The sequence below is a fragment of the Alternaria ventricosa genome (genome assembly GCF_023758065.1).
Source record: "Alternaria ventricosa strain BMP 2768 chromosome Unknown scaffold_13, whole genome shotgun sequence".
In the NCBI taxonomy this organism is placed as follows: domain Eukaryota; kingdom Fungi; phylum Ascomycota; class Dothideomycetes; order Pleosporales; family Pleosporaceae; genus Alternaria; species Alternaria ventricosa.
In genome coordinates this window covers 490,847-505,180 of record NW_026055693.1, presented here as the reverse complement: position 1 = coordinate 505,180, position 14,334 = coordinate 490,847, and the positions used below count along the sequence as shown (strand labels likewise).

General features: G+C 52.5%; 5 protein-coding genes across 5 annotated transcripts; 3 read left to right on the top strand and 2 right to left on the bottom strand.

The window, feature by feature from the left end:
* Nucleotides 1-1,224: 1,224 nt before the first annotated feature.
* Nucleotides 1,225-4,420, bottom strand: J4E93_007392 (uncharacterized protein; the record flags this gene model as incomplete). Its single annotated transcript, XM_049345302.1, has 10 exons — nt 1,225-1,761; nt 1,809-1,898; nt 1,945-2,035; nt 2,087-2,236; nt 2,290-2,497; nt 2,553-2,592; nt 2,643-2,734; nt 2,874-3,014; nt 3,063-3,804; nt 3,872-4,420. The coding sequence occupies 10 exons, from the start codon at nt 4,418-4,420 to the stop codon at nt 1,225-1,227; spliced, it is 2,640 nt and encodes an 879-aa protein (XP_049197532.1).
* Nucleotides 4,421-4,710: 290 nt separating this feature from the next.
* Nucleotides 4,711-6,246, top strand: J4E93_007391 (uncharacterized protein; the record flags this gene model as incomplete). Its single annotated transcript, XM_049345301.1, has 1 exon — nt 4,711-6,246. The coding sequence occupies one exon, from the start codon at nt 4,711-4,713 to the stop codon at nt 6,244-6,246; it is 1,536 nt and encodes a 511-aa protein (XP_049197531.1).
* A 736-nt stretch (nt 6,247-6,982) lies between these two features.
* On the top strand, nt 6,983-10,809 carry J4E93_007390 (uncharacterized protein; the record flags this gene model as incomplete). Its single annotated transcript, XM_049345300.1, has 3 exons — nt 6,983-8,038; nt 8,084-8,459; nt 8,507-10,809. The coding sequence occupies 3 exons, from the start codon at nt 6,983-6,985 to the stop codon at nt 10,807-10,809; spliced, it is 3,735 nt and encodes a 1,244-aa protein (XP_049197530.1).
* An 81-nt stretch (nt 10,810-10,890) lies between these two features.
* Nucleotides 10,891-11,796, bottom strand: J4E93_007389 (uncharacterized protein; the record flags this gene model as incomplete). Its single annotated transcript, XM_049345299.1, has 1 exon — nt 10,891-11,796. The coding sequence occupies one exon, from the start codon at nt 11,794-11,796 to the stop codon at nt 10,891-10,893; it is 906 nt and encodes a 301-aa protein (XP_049197529.1).
* An 859-nt stretch (nt 11,797-12,655) lies between these two features.
* Nucleotides 12,656-14,263, top strand: J4E93_007388 (uncharacterized protein; the record flags this gene model as incomplete). Its single annotated transcript, XM_049345298.1, has 3 exons — nt 12,656-12,845; nt 12,895-13,256; nt 13,304-14,263. The coding sequence occupies 3 exons, from the start codon at nt 12,656-12,658 to the stop codon at nt 14,261-14,263; spliced, it is 1,512 nt and encodes a 503-aa protein (XP_049197528.1).
* Nucleotides 14,264-14,334: the final 71 nt, after the last annotated feature.

Sequence of the window (14,334 nt, the reverse complement as noted above, 5' to 3'; positions counted from 1 at the left end):
ACAGTACTCTGATACTGTGTATGGTTGTAGGGAACGGACGTGAACGTTTGGTTTTGAAGGTAGAGGTCCGCACCCATCGCTTCAGTACGGATAGCATCATGCGGCTTTTGCATCAAAGCTGGATCAATGGAATGCGTAGATCCAGGTGGAGATGTTCTTGATGTTGATCGTGTGTGTTGTGATTGCACGGGTGGTTCCGGGGCAGACGAAAAGACGTTCTCTTCAAATGGGAAGGAGGACTGGTACGGACTGCCAGACGCTGCACTCGAAGCATCAGAGGCTGCACTTGTCTTATCTTTCTTTGAACGGCCTCCCCAGTTGAGTCTTATACTGTAATCGCATGTTTCCCCTTGGCGCTCGCAATTGGTACAGCTTGGCTTTTCTTCTCCACTATGAGATGCTGTTAGTACTCTTTCATGAGACCACAATTAGAACTGCTTTACCATTTGACTTTTCGAGCTTTACATGGCCTGTGTTTGGTGAGTAAGAATGACCAGACTCCATTGATCTGAGATAATACCAGCAGCCATTTCGCGATCTTCTTTTAGGTTCTACCCCGGGTTTCTTTGGTCGAGGCATGGCGCTTTAGATTGACAGGGAAAGCAAAGATAGTGCAAATGATGACTGAAGCTGATGGTCGCGCGGCTGGTGAGCGCCACGCTAAGACCATGCCATACGGGGCCGACTCGGCAGGCTGGGGTAGCCTTTGGGTGACGAGCAGCAGTGCACCGGGGTGCCGGGTACTAAAATGTTGGGTTGGTTGCACTGCATGCGTTCACCTAGCGCGCTCTAACGAGCGACAGGACGGTTGCCGCGATGAGGAGCTGTATACGATCGCTTATCTAAGGTTGCAAGGTCCGACAGCAGCCCTGGAGCTGTTCCGTCCGAAGTAGGTGATTCAGTCGGAGAAGGAGCGATAAGGACCCCCGCACTTTGCACCGCGCTCCAATCATGACCCTGGAATCCGATGCTTCACGCGCTAAGTGGGCCAGGCACAAGGTCGGCAAGATCGACACCGGATCAACTTTTGTGGCTCTATTGCAAGTCTTGTAGGCTTCGCGCCTGAGTTCGGGGTCTATTCACGGGTGACTTCGGTTATTTACAGAGGCATATCAGCAACCTCAATCTTATTGAGATCTGATCTTGATCATACTGAGCTTGCCTACACGCGTAGCAGCCCTTCTCCGTGCTACTAGCAGCCATAGAAGCACATGGTCTTTACTGCTAACGCTCGTTACTAGAGACTGCTCTCAGAGTAGATACTTCTGACATGGCCCGAATGGTAGAATCAGAATCCGTGGAGCTAGTATGCGAGTCGATCGATATGACCGACCGACTGGCGGACGTGCTAGGTCGCTCTTCTTCACTCAGCCCGCTCCTGTCTGTCATCTCTTCGTCCTTACTCTCCTGACCTGCGTTTGCAGATTCAGCTTCTAGGGCAGTCATACGATTCACAAACTCCTTTTGTAATTCCTTGAGCCATGCAGTGAGAACCTCTCCCTCTAACACACCAGTGTGTGCTTGAACGAGATGCTCCTTGAGATTGAGCACGAGCTTGCGTCGTTTCTCCTTAAGCACAGTTTCGGAGGCCTTTTTCTTTCGCAGCATATGACGCTCGACCTGTTGTGCAACCAAGGTAGCATGCTCCACAACCCCGGGTGGGAAAGGAACCACACGCGCAAGCGTTAGACCATAGTGGATCTCTTGGACGACTCCCTGGGCCGTCTTGTAGAGCATCGTCATGCTGTGTGCGTCTTCCATCTGAGGATGTGAGTGGTTTGATCTGAGAAGATTGGAAACGCCCTCACCTCAACTGCCAGGTGTAGGTTCTGAACTCCAGCGCGGTCACTCATGATAGTCGCAAGATCTTTGAAGTGGGTTGCGAACCAAACAAGAGCCTTGTGATGCGTTAGAACGCGGCATCAATGGGGTATATTCACATACGCGACTCGAAACGAGGGCTTCTGCGATAGCTAACGCAATGGCCAGACCATCTCTGGTACTGGTGCCTCGACCTAGCTCATCGATCAAAACTCTACCTTTTGTCAGCAATGATTTGGCATCCACTCATCGATCAGTCTCCTACAAGCTACGTCGATCAACATTGCGTAGGATGAAAGCAATCTCTTTCATTTCCGCGGCGAAGGTAGAAACATTAGTTTCGATGTTGTCATCCATGCCCAGTCTAGCGAACAGCTGATGCAGAATAGGAAATGAGGCATAATTAGCAGGAACGCTGGAAGTAGTTAGTACTCGAAAATTCAAAGTTTGTAATCAAATCAAACGTACTAGCAGCCGATCTGAGCCATAATTGTCATCAAAGCCACGGATCGGATATAAGTGCTCTTGCCACTCATGTTGCAACCAGTGATGATCTGGAACCGCGTCTGTTGCGTAGCATAAACATCGTTGGGGACGAATTTGCTCTTCATGATTTTCTCTTTGATCGGGTGTCTCCCGGCCTCGATAGCAAGCGTATCGGTGAGCTGCGGCTGAGCTGAAGAGATGTCAGCCTGACTTGCGTTTAGCGCCATGGAACGGATACTACCCACTGTAGTTATTCACTGTGACCAGATGGGCGAAGGCCGCAATCTACTCTCGGTCAGCCACATCAACATGAGAGGCAGTCGAGGCATAGTCACCATGTCTAGCATCGCGACTGCTTCACAGATCTTGAACATGATAGACACATGACTGCGGACCTCATCGATGAGAGCCTCGACCGCTTCATCGCCTGATAATAGTTAGTGAGCAGGAGCACCGTTGTTTCAACTTTGACTGTACTCATGAGGATGACTTCTTGGTGCGACATGGCGATCTGATACGTCAGCAAAGCCCGAATCACTGCATGTGGCCACATGCCTTCTGATTACGCTTCATCAATTCCAAAGTCTGGCATTCGATGTTGTTCTTGCGGCGAATGACGTTGGTGAATATCGGTGGTAGTGCTTTGCCTTCCAGCTCGGTTGTTGCGATCTTCATGTAGAACTGGCGTGCCGTATCGTATTTGAGGTCTAGCCGAATATCGTACTCCTCTTCACGAAGTTAGTGAGCGGGCTTACTGAACACGATGAACTGTATCTCACGACTGAGCTCTGTTGAATGCTGGTACGCATCTTCAGTAGCCTCTTTGTAAGTCGTACGCGCAACATCAAGCAGCCCATTCACCCCAGATTTGACGGCATAAGTGCGCTGGTTCCTGAGTTCCAAAGGCTGCCTTGCATATGTGGTGTCTTCGTTGATGACACGGTCGATAAGCTCCTGGACAGGTGCGACGTTCTCTGGGGCACATATCTCGCGGATGTTGTTCAACATGACAGATGCAGTTCCACTTAGGGCTTCGAAGACCGGGCTTACGGAATTGACGAATTGCTTGAGCATAATAACGTGATTAATGAATTGTTCCGTTGTCTGCAGAGTGGTCTTGCTTGGAGTGACAATCAGCGCAGTCAGTATGCGGTCGGCATCGAGGAAATTCTTCAGCGCTGCCCGGGTTGCGAAGAACAACTCTTCCTTTTTGGTCATATCGTCGACTGCAGCATACCGTGTGTTGAGTACCTCTGCCTCCGTGAGTGGCTGTAAGACATTACTCCGAAGAAGGCGCGCTCCCATGGGTGTCAATGTCTCGTTGAGAAGACCAAATAGGCAATCTCTTGACTTCGGATCGCGGAGATTCTGCACCAGTTCAAGCGAGTAAATGGTAGACACATCGATCATCATCGATCCTTCAGATGGCTCGTATCTCATGCGAAGGGAGTGAGCGGAGAAGACCATACCTAAGCCGAGATCAATGTACTTGAGTGCCTGTGAATTGGGTTATGAACAGCACTCAAAAGTCAAACAAAGGACTCACTGCTGCGATGCAGCACACCGCATAGTAGTTGCCAGTGACGGAAATCTTGATTGCTTCGATGTCCTCTCTGAACGCTAAGGACTGAATGTACTCGTATCCGGTCGACTCAGCCCAGTAGCGGCGATCAAGCAGGGTCAGCTTACTTCCAATGTCTTCGAGGTTTTCTTCAACGATCGAGAAGAGCTTTGATCTAGGGCTCGCCGCAGTAGATACGATCAGAATCTCGGATGGACCATAGACCTTAAGTTTATGAACTGTTCGAACGAAGGTTTGACTATCGCAGATTTGACAGAGTACTGCTTCTGCAGTGTCGAGGTTCACAAGAGCCAAGCCAACAGTGGGTGAGATACCACGGGACTCGGCAATGGCACAGACAACGTTCTGAGCCTCGACCCTAGCGATAGTAGAGGCTCCAGTCCTCGGTCGCGCAGTTGAGGGTCTGCCTGTGTTCCTGCGAGTGCCTGGTCGGGACGTAGTAGTCGTATTGTAGTCACCGTATCCGTAGTACCCATACGATGTAGACACCGAGTTGCTCTGCGAGGTTGAAGGCCTGGATCGTTGGAACATGATGGTTAGCGCTGCGAGATTAGCCGTTGAGTAATTGGGGACGTCACCAACTCCAGCTCTGGAGCAGTTTGGACCCGCGTGAGTGAAAGACGAGATGGAAGGAAGGAGACGCGTCGAGGGAACAGCTTAGCACGCCGCCCCACTGTTCCCAGACTGCTAGCGCGTTTGTTATCGATAACACCCAGAAATTATTTTCCCTTCTTACGGTAGCAGCGGGGCCTTCGAAAGTAAGAAACAGCTCTGCCACGCTGGTAACCTACTCGAAAATCGTACTGCGAGATATCTGAACTATGGCGACCCAGTATCCGCCGCCTTCAAAGCGCCAGAAGCGCGCGCAAGCCGAATTTGCGCGCGAGCAACAAGACATCGACACTACTATACCTGATGGCACTGTACGGGTGCGCTTCGTCGACCAAGCCACTGGCGAAAGTGGGAGTATCCCAGTACTCACTGTACCGCTATCGCAAGCGTCCACCAAGAACCTCGAACTCTTGCTCAACAACCTCAAAGACCAAGCCGACGATCAGATACCGTACCGCTTCTTCCCAGACGGCGCAACCGAAGCGCTTGCCGACAAGGACGACCTATACAATGCCCTGGTCAAGCCTGGCAAAGCGTCGGCAGAAAACGAAATAGTGCTCCAGTATGCGCCGCAGGCAGTCTTCCGCGTCAAGGCAGTCTCGCGTTGCTCAGCCGCGGTTTCGGGTCACGGAGACAACATTCTGTCAGTGAACTTTTCGCCAGTCAGCTCCAGCAGGATGGCAAGTGGTAGCGGTGACAAGACAGTGAGGATATGGGACTGCGATACAGGAACACCAGTGCATACTATGAAGGGGCACTCAAGATGGGTCCTTGCAGTCAGCTACTCACCTGACGGCTCTCTACTTGCTTCCGGTGGCTACGACAACGAAGTGCGGATATGGGACCCGAGCACTGGGAAACAGATTGGGGGTGCTCTCAAAGGTCACACCAGTTTCATCACGTCACTCTCTTGGGAGCCCTACCATCTGCAAGAGCCTGGTCGGCCGCGAGTCGCGTCGTCATCAAAAGACGGTACAGTAAGAGTCTGGGATGCGGTTGGTGGCAGAATCGACTACGCCTTGTCTGGTCACAAGAGCAATGTGACGTGCGTGAAGTGGGGTGGTACTGGACGGATATATACCGCCTCTCACGACAAGTCCATAAAAGTCTGGGATGCGGCAACAGGTACACTCGTGAACACGCTATCAGGCCATGCGCATTGGGTCAACCATCTCGCTCTTTCTACCGACTTCGTCCTGCGCACCTCGTATCACGACCACACGCGCAAGGTACCGTCTAGCCCGGAGGAGAAGCTCGCAAAAGCCAAAGCGCGCTTTGAGAAGGCCGCTACCATCAACGGCGAAGTAGTAGAGCGCTTAGCGACTGCTTCGGAAGATTGCACCATCATCCTATGGACGCCTTTGACCAGTACGAAGCCAGTCACCAGAATGACAGGCCACCAAAAGCAGATCAACCAAGTCACTTTCTCCCCAGACGGTGCCCTACTGGCGTCTGCAGCATGGGACAACCACGTAAAACTATGGTCGGCACGAGATGGAAAGTTCCTCAACACATTGAGAGCGCACGTTGGGCCGGTATACATGACCTGCTTCTCCGCCGACAGCCGATTGTTGGCGAGTTGCAGCAAAGACACGACTCTGAAGGTGTGGGACATGAGGACTGGTAAACTAAAGGAGGACCTGCCAGGACACAAGGACCAGGTGTTTGCGCTGGATTGGAGTCCGGATGGTGAAAGGGTAGGAAGTGGTGGCGCCGACAAGCAAGTGCGGATATGGAGCAATTGATCAAGACGTGGTCACAGTAGCATAGTAGAAGTTAAAATGATACCCTTGGTGCGAGTATGCCACTTGTGTCTCCTCGGTGGTCTGCCGTGGTTACGCTGACGACTTGAAGTGCGTTGGCTATGGACTAAGCGTAAGCTTCGATGTCTAGAAGCCTTGGAAATAGGAATTTGTACACATTTGAAGCATGCTAGAAGCTGCAAGTGAGGCTTAAGCGGAGGCTAAGGTAAAGTCGTGCGGTAACCGCCAGGATCGCCCGGCTCTCGGCACCCCCGCAAAATAATGCTGCCGATTGCGGCGGTGGTGGCTGGTGGCAGTGGCCTGACGAACGCGTAAGTGCGGGCAGCTGTGACGTCACAGCCAGAAAGCACCACCAGCAGACCATCATGCACGGGCATCATGCGGGGCCAGTCTTCATCCCGGATCCTCGGCGCTGCAAGTGCAGACGATGCAAGGCCAGCGCGCTAAGTGGATCATGCAAGACGGGCTTTTCCCATGTCCCTTGCTTGTACCTACGTCAATTGCGATCAGAGCAGAACATTCCCTGTATTAGCGCTTTTCCTGTTTCCACTGCCAATGCGACAGGTTTCGCAAGCCTTCCCACGACTCACGATCTCACACGACTAATGAATTCACGACTGTACACTACCCCCAACCACTAATTGGCCGGGTCAGCCACTCGCTGCTCATCGAACCACCTTTACCACTACCGACACAACCCAGTCCGCGCTGCTTCATCATGTCCGGTGTCGAGGACGTAGAGGCCCGGCGTAAGGACTACCGACGGCCACACAACGCCCATAACCCGATACCTACGGTCCAGAAATACAGGGAGGAGAAGCAAAGAAGACAAGACGAGTACGGCCATCCAGATGGCAGTAACGAACCGAGCACACGCGACCGGCTAGGGGACGCCGTCAACGTCTTCAGACATGGAAGAGACGTCGAGCTGGACAACGACGGCAATGGGCCATACCCAAACAGGAACAAGAACATTGAGCAAGACGAGCCAATTGCAGACGACCACGCCGGAAAGAACACACCCGAACAGAAGGACCAGAATCTGGCCAAAGACCAAGGCGACGAAGATGGACTCGAGGATACAACGGAGGACGGCTTGACATCGTCAGATCCCAAGCAGGCCCGGAAGGATATGAAGAAGTTCAAAGCCGACGGTGCAGATCGCGAAGTCACAGATCCCATCACCCATCTACCCATCAAGATTCACGACTATACCGACCGAGAGCTGAAGAGTACCGCAAAGAACCCGAGCGCTGCAGGGTCCGATCCACGCACAATGACCGGTAAAGACGCCATCAACAAGAGCGACGAGCATCTCGCAAACGAGGGGCAGGAATCGCAAGACGCGCATACGGGTATGCAAGTTTTGTTTCCACCTCCGTCGTTCGACAGGACACGAGGCGAGATCACAACCGTGTACATGCAGGCTGTGACTGTTGGCGTGGGAGCAGCTGCGGTCAGCTTGATGCTGGTCAACACATTGTTTTGGCCGACGCGTCATGCGACAGGCTGGGAAAGGCAGGCATGGAAGGCTGCTGAACTCAGTGTTATGGCTCTCGTCTCCACAGCCATCATACTCTTCATGCGACAGTGGTCAGAAAACAAGATCAAGAACGTCTGGGATGTCGAGATTTGGCAGGCGGAGCGACAAAAGGGCCAGAGATTGGCCAAGACCCAAACTGCGGAAAGCACACAATGGCTCAATTCGTTGATGGCTTCAATATGGCCGTTGATCAACCCGGATCTATTTACCAGCATTTCAGACACACTTGAGGTACGTGACCGACAGTAAACCAAGTATAAACACTAACTTTTGTAGGATGTTATGCAAGCCTCTCTTCCGAGTATGGTTCGCATGGTGGCTGTCGAAGATCTTGGCCAAGGTAGTGAGGCCCTCCGCATCCTCGGCGTTCGATGGCTTCCAACAGGCGGAGCTGCCAGATCAGTGGGCTCCGATGGAAACCTAAAGTCTCCGGATGAGGAGAAAGGCGACCGGACTGTCGAAACAAGTGACGACGATGGCGATGGCCAAAATGACGATCCACAGCAAGATGACATGGAAGCAGAAGACGGAGACTTTGTTAACGTTGAACTTGCATTCGCATACAGGCCATCCACGGGCAAGGGTATCAAGTCGCGCGCCAAACATGCCCACATACTGTTGGCGTTCTACATGCCAGGTAACTTCAAGATACGTAAGTCTGACATTCTCATTAAGCGCTCAACTGCTTACGTGTTCTAGCTGTCTGGGTCGACCTCGCGGGTATAGTTGGTGTTATGCGCTTCCGTCTGCAGCTGTGCCCTGATCCTCCGTTCTTCTCGATTTGCACCATGTCCTTCATGGGGCAACCCAAGGTCACTCTCTCGTGTGTGCCGCTTATAAAGAAGGGCCCGAACCTCATGGATGTACCTTTGATCTCCAGCTTCGTGCAGTCATCCATGGATGCAGCCTTGGCTGAGTATGTCGCGCCTAAATCTTTGACTCTAGACCTCAAGGACATGATGATGGGCGACGACTTTAAAAAGGATACCCTTGCACAGGGAGTTATCATGGTGCGCATCAAGTACGCGTTTGACTTCAAACACGGCGATACCAAGATCGGTCCTTTTGGAGGCTCTGCAGATCCCTACGTGAGCGTGGGATGGGCCAAATTCGGAAAGCCGCTGTGGTCAACACGTGTTCTCCAGGATAACATGAATCCGCACTGGGATGAGCACTGCTTCGTCTGCGTCACCTTTGACCAGTTGAACGTCGACGAGAAACTGAGGCTACAGTTGTGGGATTCTGACCGTTCAACTGCTGATGACGACCTGGGACGTATCGAAGTCGACCTCAAAGAGTTGATGAAGAGCGACGAGACCAACGGCAAAATGCACGATCGCGAGGACGGTTTCAGAGCCCTCAAACGCGGGGACGAGATGCCGGGAAAGCTGAGCTGGAGCCTGGGTTACTTCTCCAAAACCCGAATAACTGATGACCAACTTGCGATGCAAGATGAGGACCCGGATGTCAAGAACATAGACCAGCTGAAAAAGAAGATGTACAAGGAGGCAGAGAACAAACTTCGAGAGGCAAGTGAAGACCATCGCGATGAAGTGGAACAGCAAAAGTCCGAAGAGTTCAAAGCTCGGCAAGACCAGCTCATTATCGCGTCTCCGCCCTCCGAAGACTACCCTTCGGGTATACTCAGCATCCAGATCCACCAAATCACCGGCTTGGAACTGGAAACGTTGAATAAGCAGAAAGACTCTGCAAACGCGGAGGCAACCGACGAAGAGGAAGAAGGCGACGGCTTACCTTCTTCATACTGTACCATTATCCTCAACCACAAGAAGATCTTCAAGACACGTACCAAGCCAAAGAACTCGAAACCGTTCTTCAACGCTGGCTGCGAGCGCTTTATCCGGGATGTTCGCAACACTGAAGTACATGTTGCCGTTCGGGATGCTCGTGTGCACGAAGACGATGCCTTGCTTGGAATCGTCTACCTGCCTCTAGAAAGGGTCTTTCAAAAGCGCAGTCAGATCAATCACATGTTTCCACTCGCTGGAGGAGTTGGATATGGTCGGGTCAGAATCTCCATGGTCTTTCGAAGCGTGCAAGTCGAACTACCACGAAGCATGCTTGGTTGGGATTACGGGACCGTGGACATCAATCCCCGCATAAAGGCTATTGACGTTCCAGAACATCTGCAGCCTCTTCGACTCAAGGTTCGTACTCCACTGGAACGTGCAAAATTACATTCGCGGGGGCGTAATGGCAAAGTCCACTCAGAGGATGGCTCGACTATCTGGACTACTACCAAGGACAAGTGCATTCGCTTACCTGTGCGGGCCCGCTACTGTGCGCCATTGGTGTTCGAATTCCGACAAGACGCCACATTCCGAGACCACACCCCAGGTTTTGGTATCCTTTGGCTTAAAGATGTCCCCGACAACGAAGAACAGACAGTACGCATCCCTATCTGGAGTGGCGACTTGAAGCGCGCAGAAAACAATGTGCTTGAAACATATGGTGAGAAGGTTGGCGAGATCGAAGTAACATTGACGTTCTGGTCCGGCCTATCAGGATACCACGAAAAGCTTGCAAAGGGCGACAAGCACATCTCCAACGTCATGGAAGTTCTCGAAGTTACCAATGACCATGAGTGGACCGACTGGGATGATTCGGAAGGCTCTGACAAGCCCGGTATCAACGACAACAAAGAGACTGACAATGACAGCTCATCCTCCGACAGCTCGGATTCTGAGGATGACGGTGACGACCCTGAAAAGAAGAAATTTGTCCCAGACTTCCTTCAGGATGGCGGCAAAAGGATCGACTCGAAACTGAGTACAGACGGTACCAGCGGTCCTATCAGCAAGATGAAGGACTACAGGGAGAGTGCACACGCTCTACATCGCAAGCACAGGGGCATGATGCAATGGAAAGGCCCAAGGACTTTGGCATGGATGAAGCATGTCGGTGATCGTGGAAAGAAGAAGGTTGGACACATGTTCCATCATCATGAGAGGGATGGAGCGGGTGTTGAGACGGAGACTTGAGCGAAGTTTTAACATAGCGAGCGCGTCTGGAGTTGAAACATGGGATGTATTACACCGGTAGTGTTCGTTTAAACTGCAAGTCTACGTTGACTTGCTAGCAATCCAATCTTGAATCTCCGCAAAGTCTCTCGCCCATACAACTCCCCATTCATCAGCCTCTTTGTAGTCGCTCAAATGCAGACATGAGACCCCTAGCCTCGTCAACGATTCTGCGAGTTTCCTCTGTGAACTCCCCATGGGTTCATCTCGGATGCAAATCCCCAGGTCGGCTGCGAGCAAGCATTCGATGTCTGTCCAGCTATCTCCCACGTACACGGTTTGGCCTTTGAGTTGGGTGTGCTTCATCTTCTCCAGCTTATCACCGCTCGACATGATGATACCTACGTCATCATGGGTAGTCGAGATGATTCTACCGGTGGATGGCTTTCCAACCTCAATGTTATCCAGTTCGTTCGCCATGATGGAAGAGGTAGGCACATCAACGATATCTGCTGCGCCCAGGCAAGACTGGATGAATATGCGAGACCAGTTGACACTGAGAAGCATGAATCCGTCCTCCTTGCGGTCGTGCTGAATATGTCTGAAGAAACCCTCGAACCCAGTTCGTAGCTCTACAGCACGTGAATGTACAGCTTGTTTTGCGCCGGCGTCGATCGCATCTTTTGTCAAGCCAGCAAAGATACCGGAAGAAGATACGCGATCAAGACTGCGTTGTTCCACAGCTCTCATTTGGGCAAGGAGTTGTTTCTCTGCGGAGACTGTGCTGGGTAGTGTACCATTAGGAGCGAGTTGGGCCAGCGTAGCTGTGTAGTCGTCCATGTAAGCCTTCGATACATTGTTCCAGTGGTCAAGGGTAGGAAAGCTGGGTTTTGTGGCGGCGGATATGTTGACGAGGGCGTCTAGTGTATCTTTCTTGGTGATGGTGCCATCCCAGTCGAGGATCCAGTGAACTGGGGAAGACTTGTTGAGTGGTGGTTTGGTACACATGGTGGTGTACCGTGACAAGCTGGATGGACGTGTAAATCGCAATGGTGGAAATGTAGCAAATATGGCTAGTGTGCGACTGATCATATGTGAAGACATGCGACAGAATCTTTGTATTTGCAAGGCTGACTTTCGTGATGGCTATCGTTGCCGTACAGCAATCCAGGCTTTAGCTATGACGCCAGTCTCGTCTTGGGCACTCAGTCCCCACTGCACCCCAGCTCTGCGACAAGTGCGCGATGCAGACATGAGTGAAGTCAGAACCCTTGGGCGGTCGGCGCAGACACGTACGAACTGTCAAGGCGATTGCACTACGAAACAAATAAAGGCTATCGCAGCCGATGTCGTGATGGTGGTGTCGGAGCTTGCCATGCTGTGATTGCTCGAACAGGCGGGAAAATGGCGCAACGCGTCGAGACACGAAGACGAACAGGTAACTTTTACCGGCAACACGCGCCATGCCTATCACCATCGCCAAACCTCATCACCAAACACACACTCTCGCAGTTTGCGCATTCCCGCGACTCCTTCGCATGCGTGTTCGCAGCAATCCAGCGCGCCATGCCCGTCCCGCCGTCACGAGCCAATGGCAGCGGCGCTATATGCATAACCCGCAGTCAGCCGAGGGCGCTCGTTGGTCGCGTTCCTCTAAAGGCATCTTGAGGCGATAACACCAGTTGCTCTTACGAAGACTGTCTCCTAAGTACAGTTGGAGGCGATCCACGGCACAACCCTCAACCAAGGAACAAAATAAGAAGCCCGCCGCCGCTGCTTCCGTCTCTTGCATCCTCAACTCACGCTCCAGCGCAGCAACCATCCCCTTCCCCACTACCCCACGTTAGCACCACCACCGTCCACCATCATGGCTCCTGGCGCAATTCAGAACGACACGGCGGCGGCAAATGGCAACAGCACCACGCTGAAGCCCACTGCCCGCTCCTTCCACCCCACAGGCACCCCGGATCCCTCCAAGTACCACTCGGCGTCGTCGCAAGATGCCATCAAGACAGAGGCCGACTTCGCTGCGCACAACTACCACCCACTCCCCATTGGTACGCAACCATGGAGTTACGGCTGGAATGCATGACTAACACAGGCTAGTTTTTTCAAGAGCAAGTGGTTGCAGCGTCTGGGACCCCGAGGGCAAGCACTACCTCGACTTTCTCTCCGCCTACAGCGCCGTCAACCAGGGTCACTGCCACCCCGAGCTTGTCAAGGCCCTCACTGAGCAAGCCTCGCGGTTGACTCTGAGCAGTCGCGCTTTCTACAACGATGTGTTCCCGCGCTTTGCAGAGTATGCCACCAAGCTGTTCGGCTTCGACATGATCCTTCCCATGAACACTGGCGCAGAGGCGGTCGAGACGGCCGTCAAGATCGCGCGCAAATGGGGATACAAAGTCAAGGGTATCCCGCAGAACGAGGCGCTGGTCTTCTCGGTAGAGGAGAACTTCCACGGACGGACAGTATGCATGCCTGCCCCATCTTTCCAAACTAGCTAACATGTTGGTAGTTCGCCGCCATTACCATGTCCACTGACCCCGAATCTCGCGACAACTACGGCCCTTACCTCCCTGGTATTGGAAGCGCATGCCCCGCCACTGGCAAACCACTCCGTTACAACAATGTCGACGATGTACGGGAAGCCTTCGAGAAGCATGGAAAGAACCTAGCTGCTTTCCTGGTCGAGCCCATTCAGGGTGAAGCTGGTATCGTGGTGCCAGATGACAGCTACCTGCGGGAAGTGAGGGCACTCTGCGATAAGCACAACGTCCTGCTCATCTGCGACGAGATCCAAACGGGTATTGCGCGGACAGGCAAGATGCTCTGCCATGAGTGGAGTGGCATCAAGCCTGATTTGGTCCTGCTGGGCAAGGCCATCTCAGGTGGCATGTACCCTGTCTCGTGCGTTCTCGGCTCCAAAGAAGTCATGCTTACTATTGAACCTGGTACTCACGGTTCAACGTATGGCGGGAACCCTCTTGGCTCTGCCGTCGCGATCCGGGCTCTTGAGCTCATCGAAGAGGAGAACATGGTTGAGCGCGCTGAGACACTAGGCAACAAGTTCCGAGAAGGCCTCAAGAATATCAACAGCCCCATGATCAAGATCATTCGTGGAAAGGGCCTCTTGAACGCAATTGTCATCGACGAAAGCAAGACAAACGGACATAGCGCGTGGGATCTCTGCATGCTCTGCAAAGAGAAGGGATTACTGGTAGGAAGAGCCCTCAAGATTATGCATGTGAAAGAGGTTGATGGTGCTGACTCTGATGGACAGGCGAAACCCACACACCAAAACATTATTCGCCTTGCGCCGCCGCTTGTTATCACGGAGCAGGAGATTGAATCGGCTCTGTCGATCCTCAAGGAGGCTATGGAAGAGCTGCCAAACCTCAAGGGCGAGAAGGAGAAGGAAGTGCTCACTTCCGCGGTTGGACTGGAGAAGAACGTCCACATAGGAGTGGATAACTAGGAACATTGTCAGTTCCTTGCGATACCCTGTACGACTGATTTGAAGCTATGACTGCTGTATACTTGTAAATA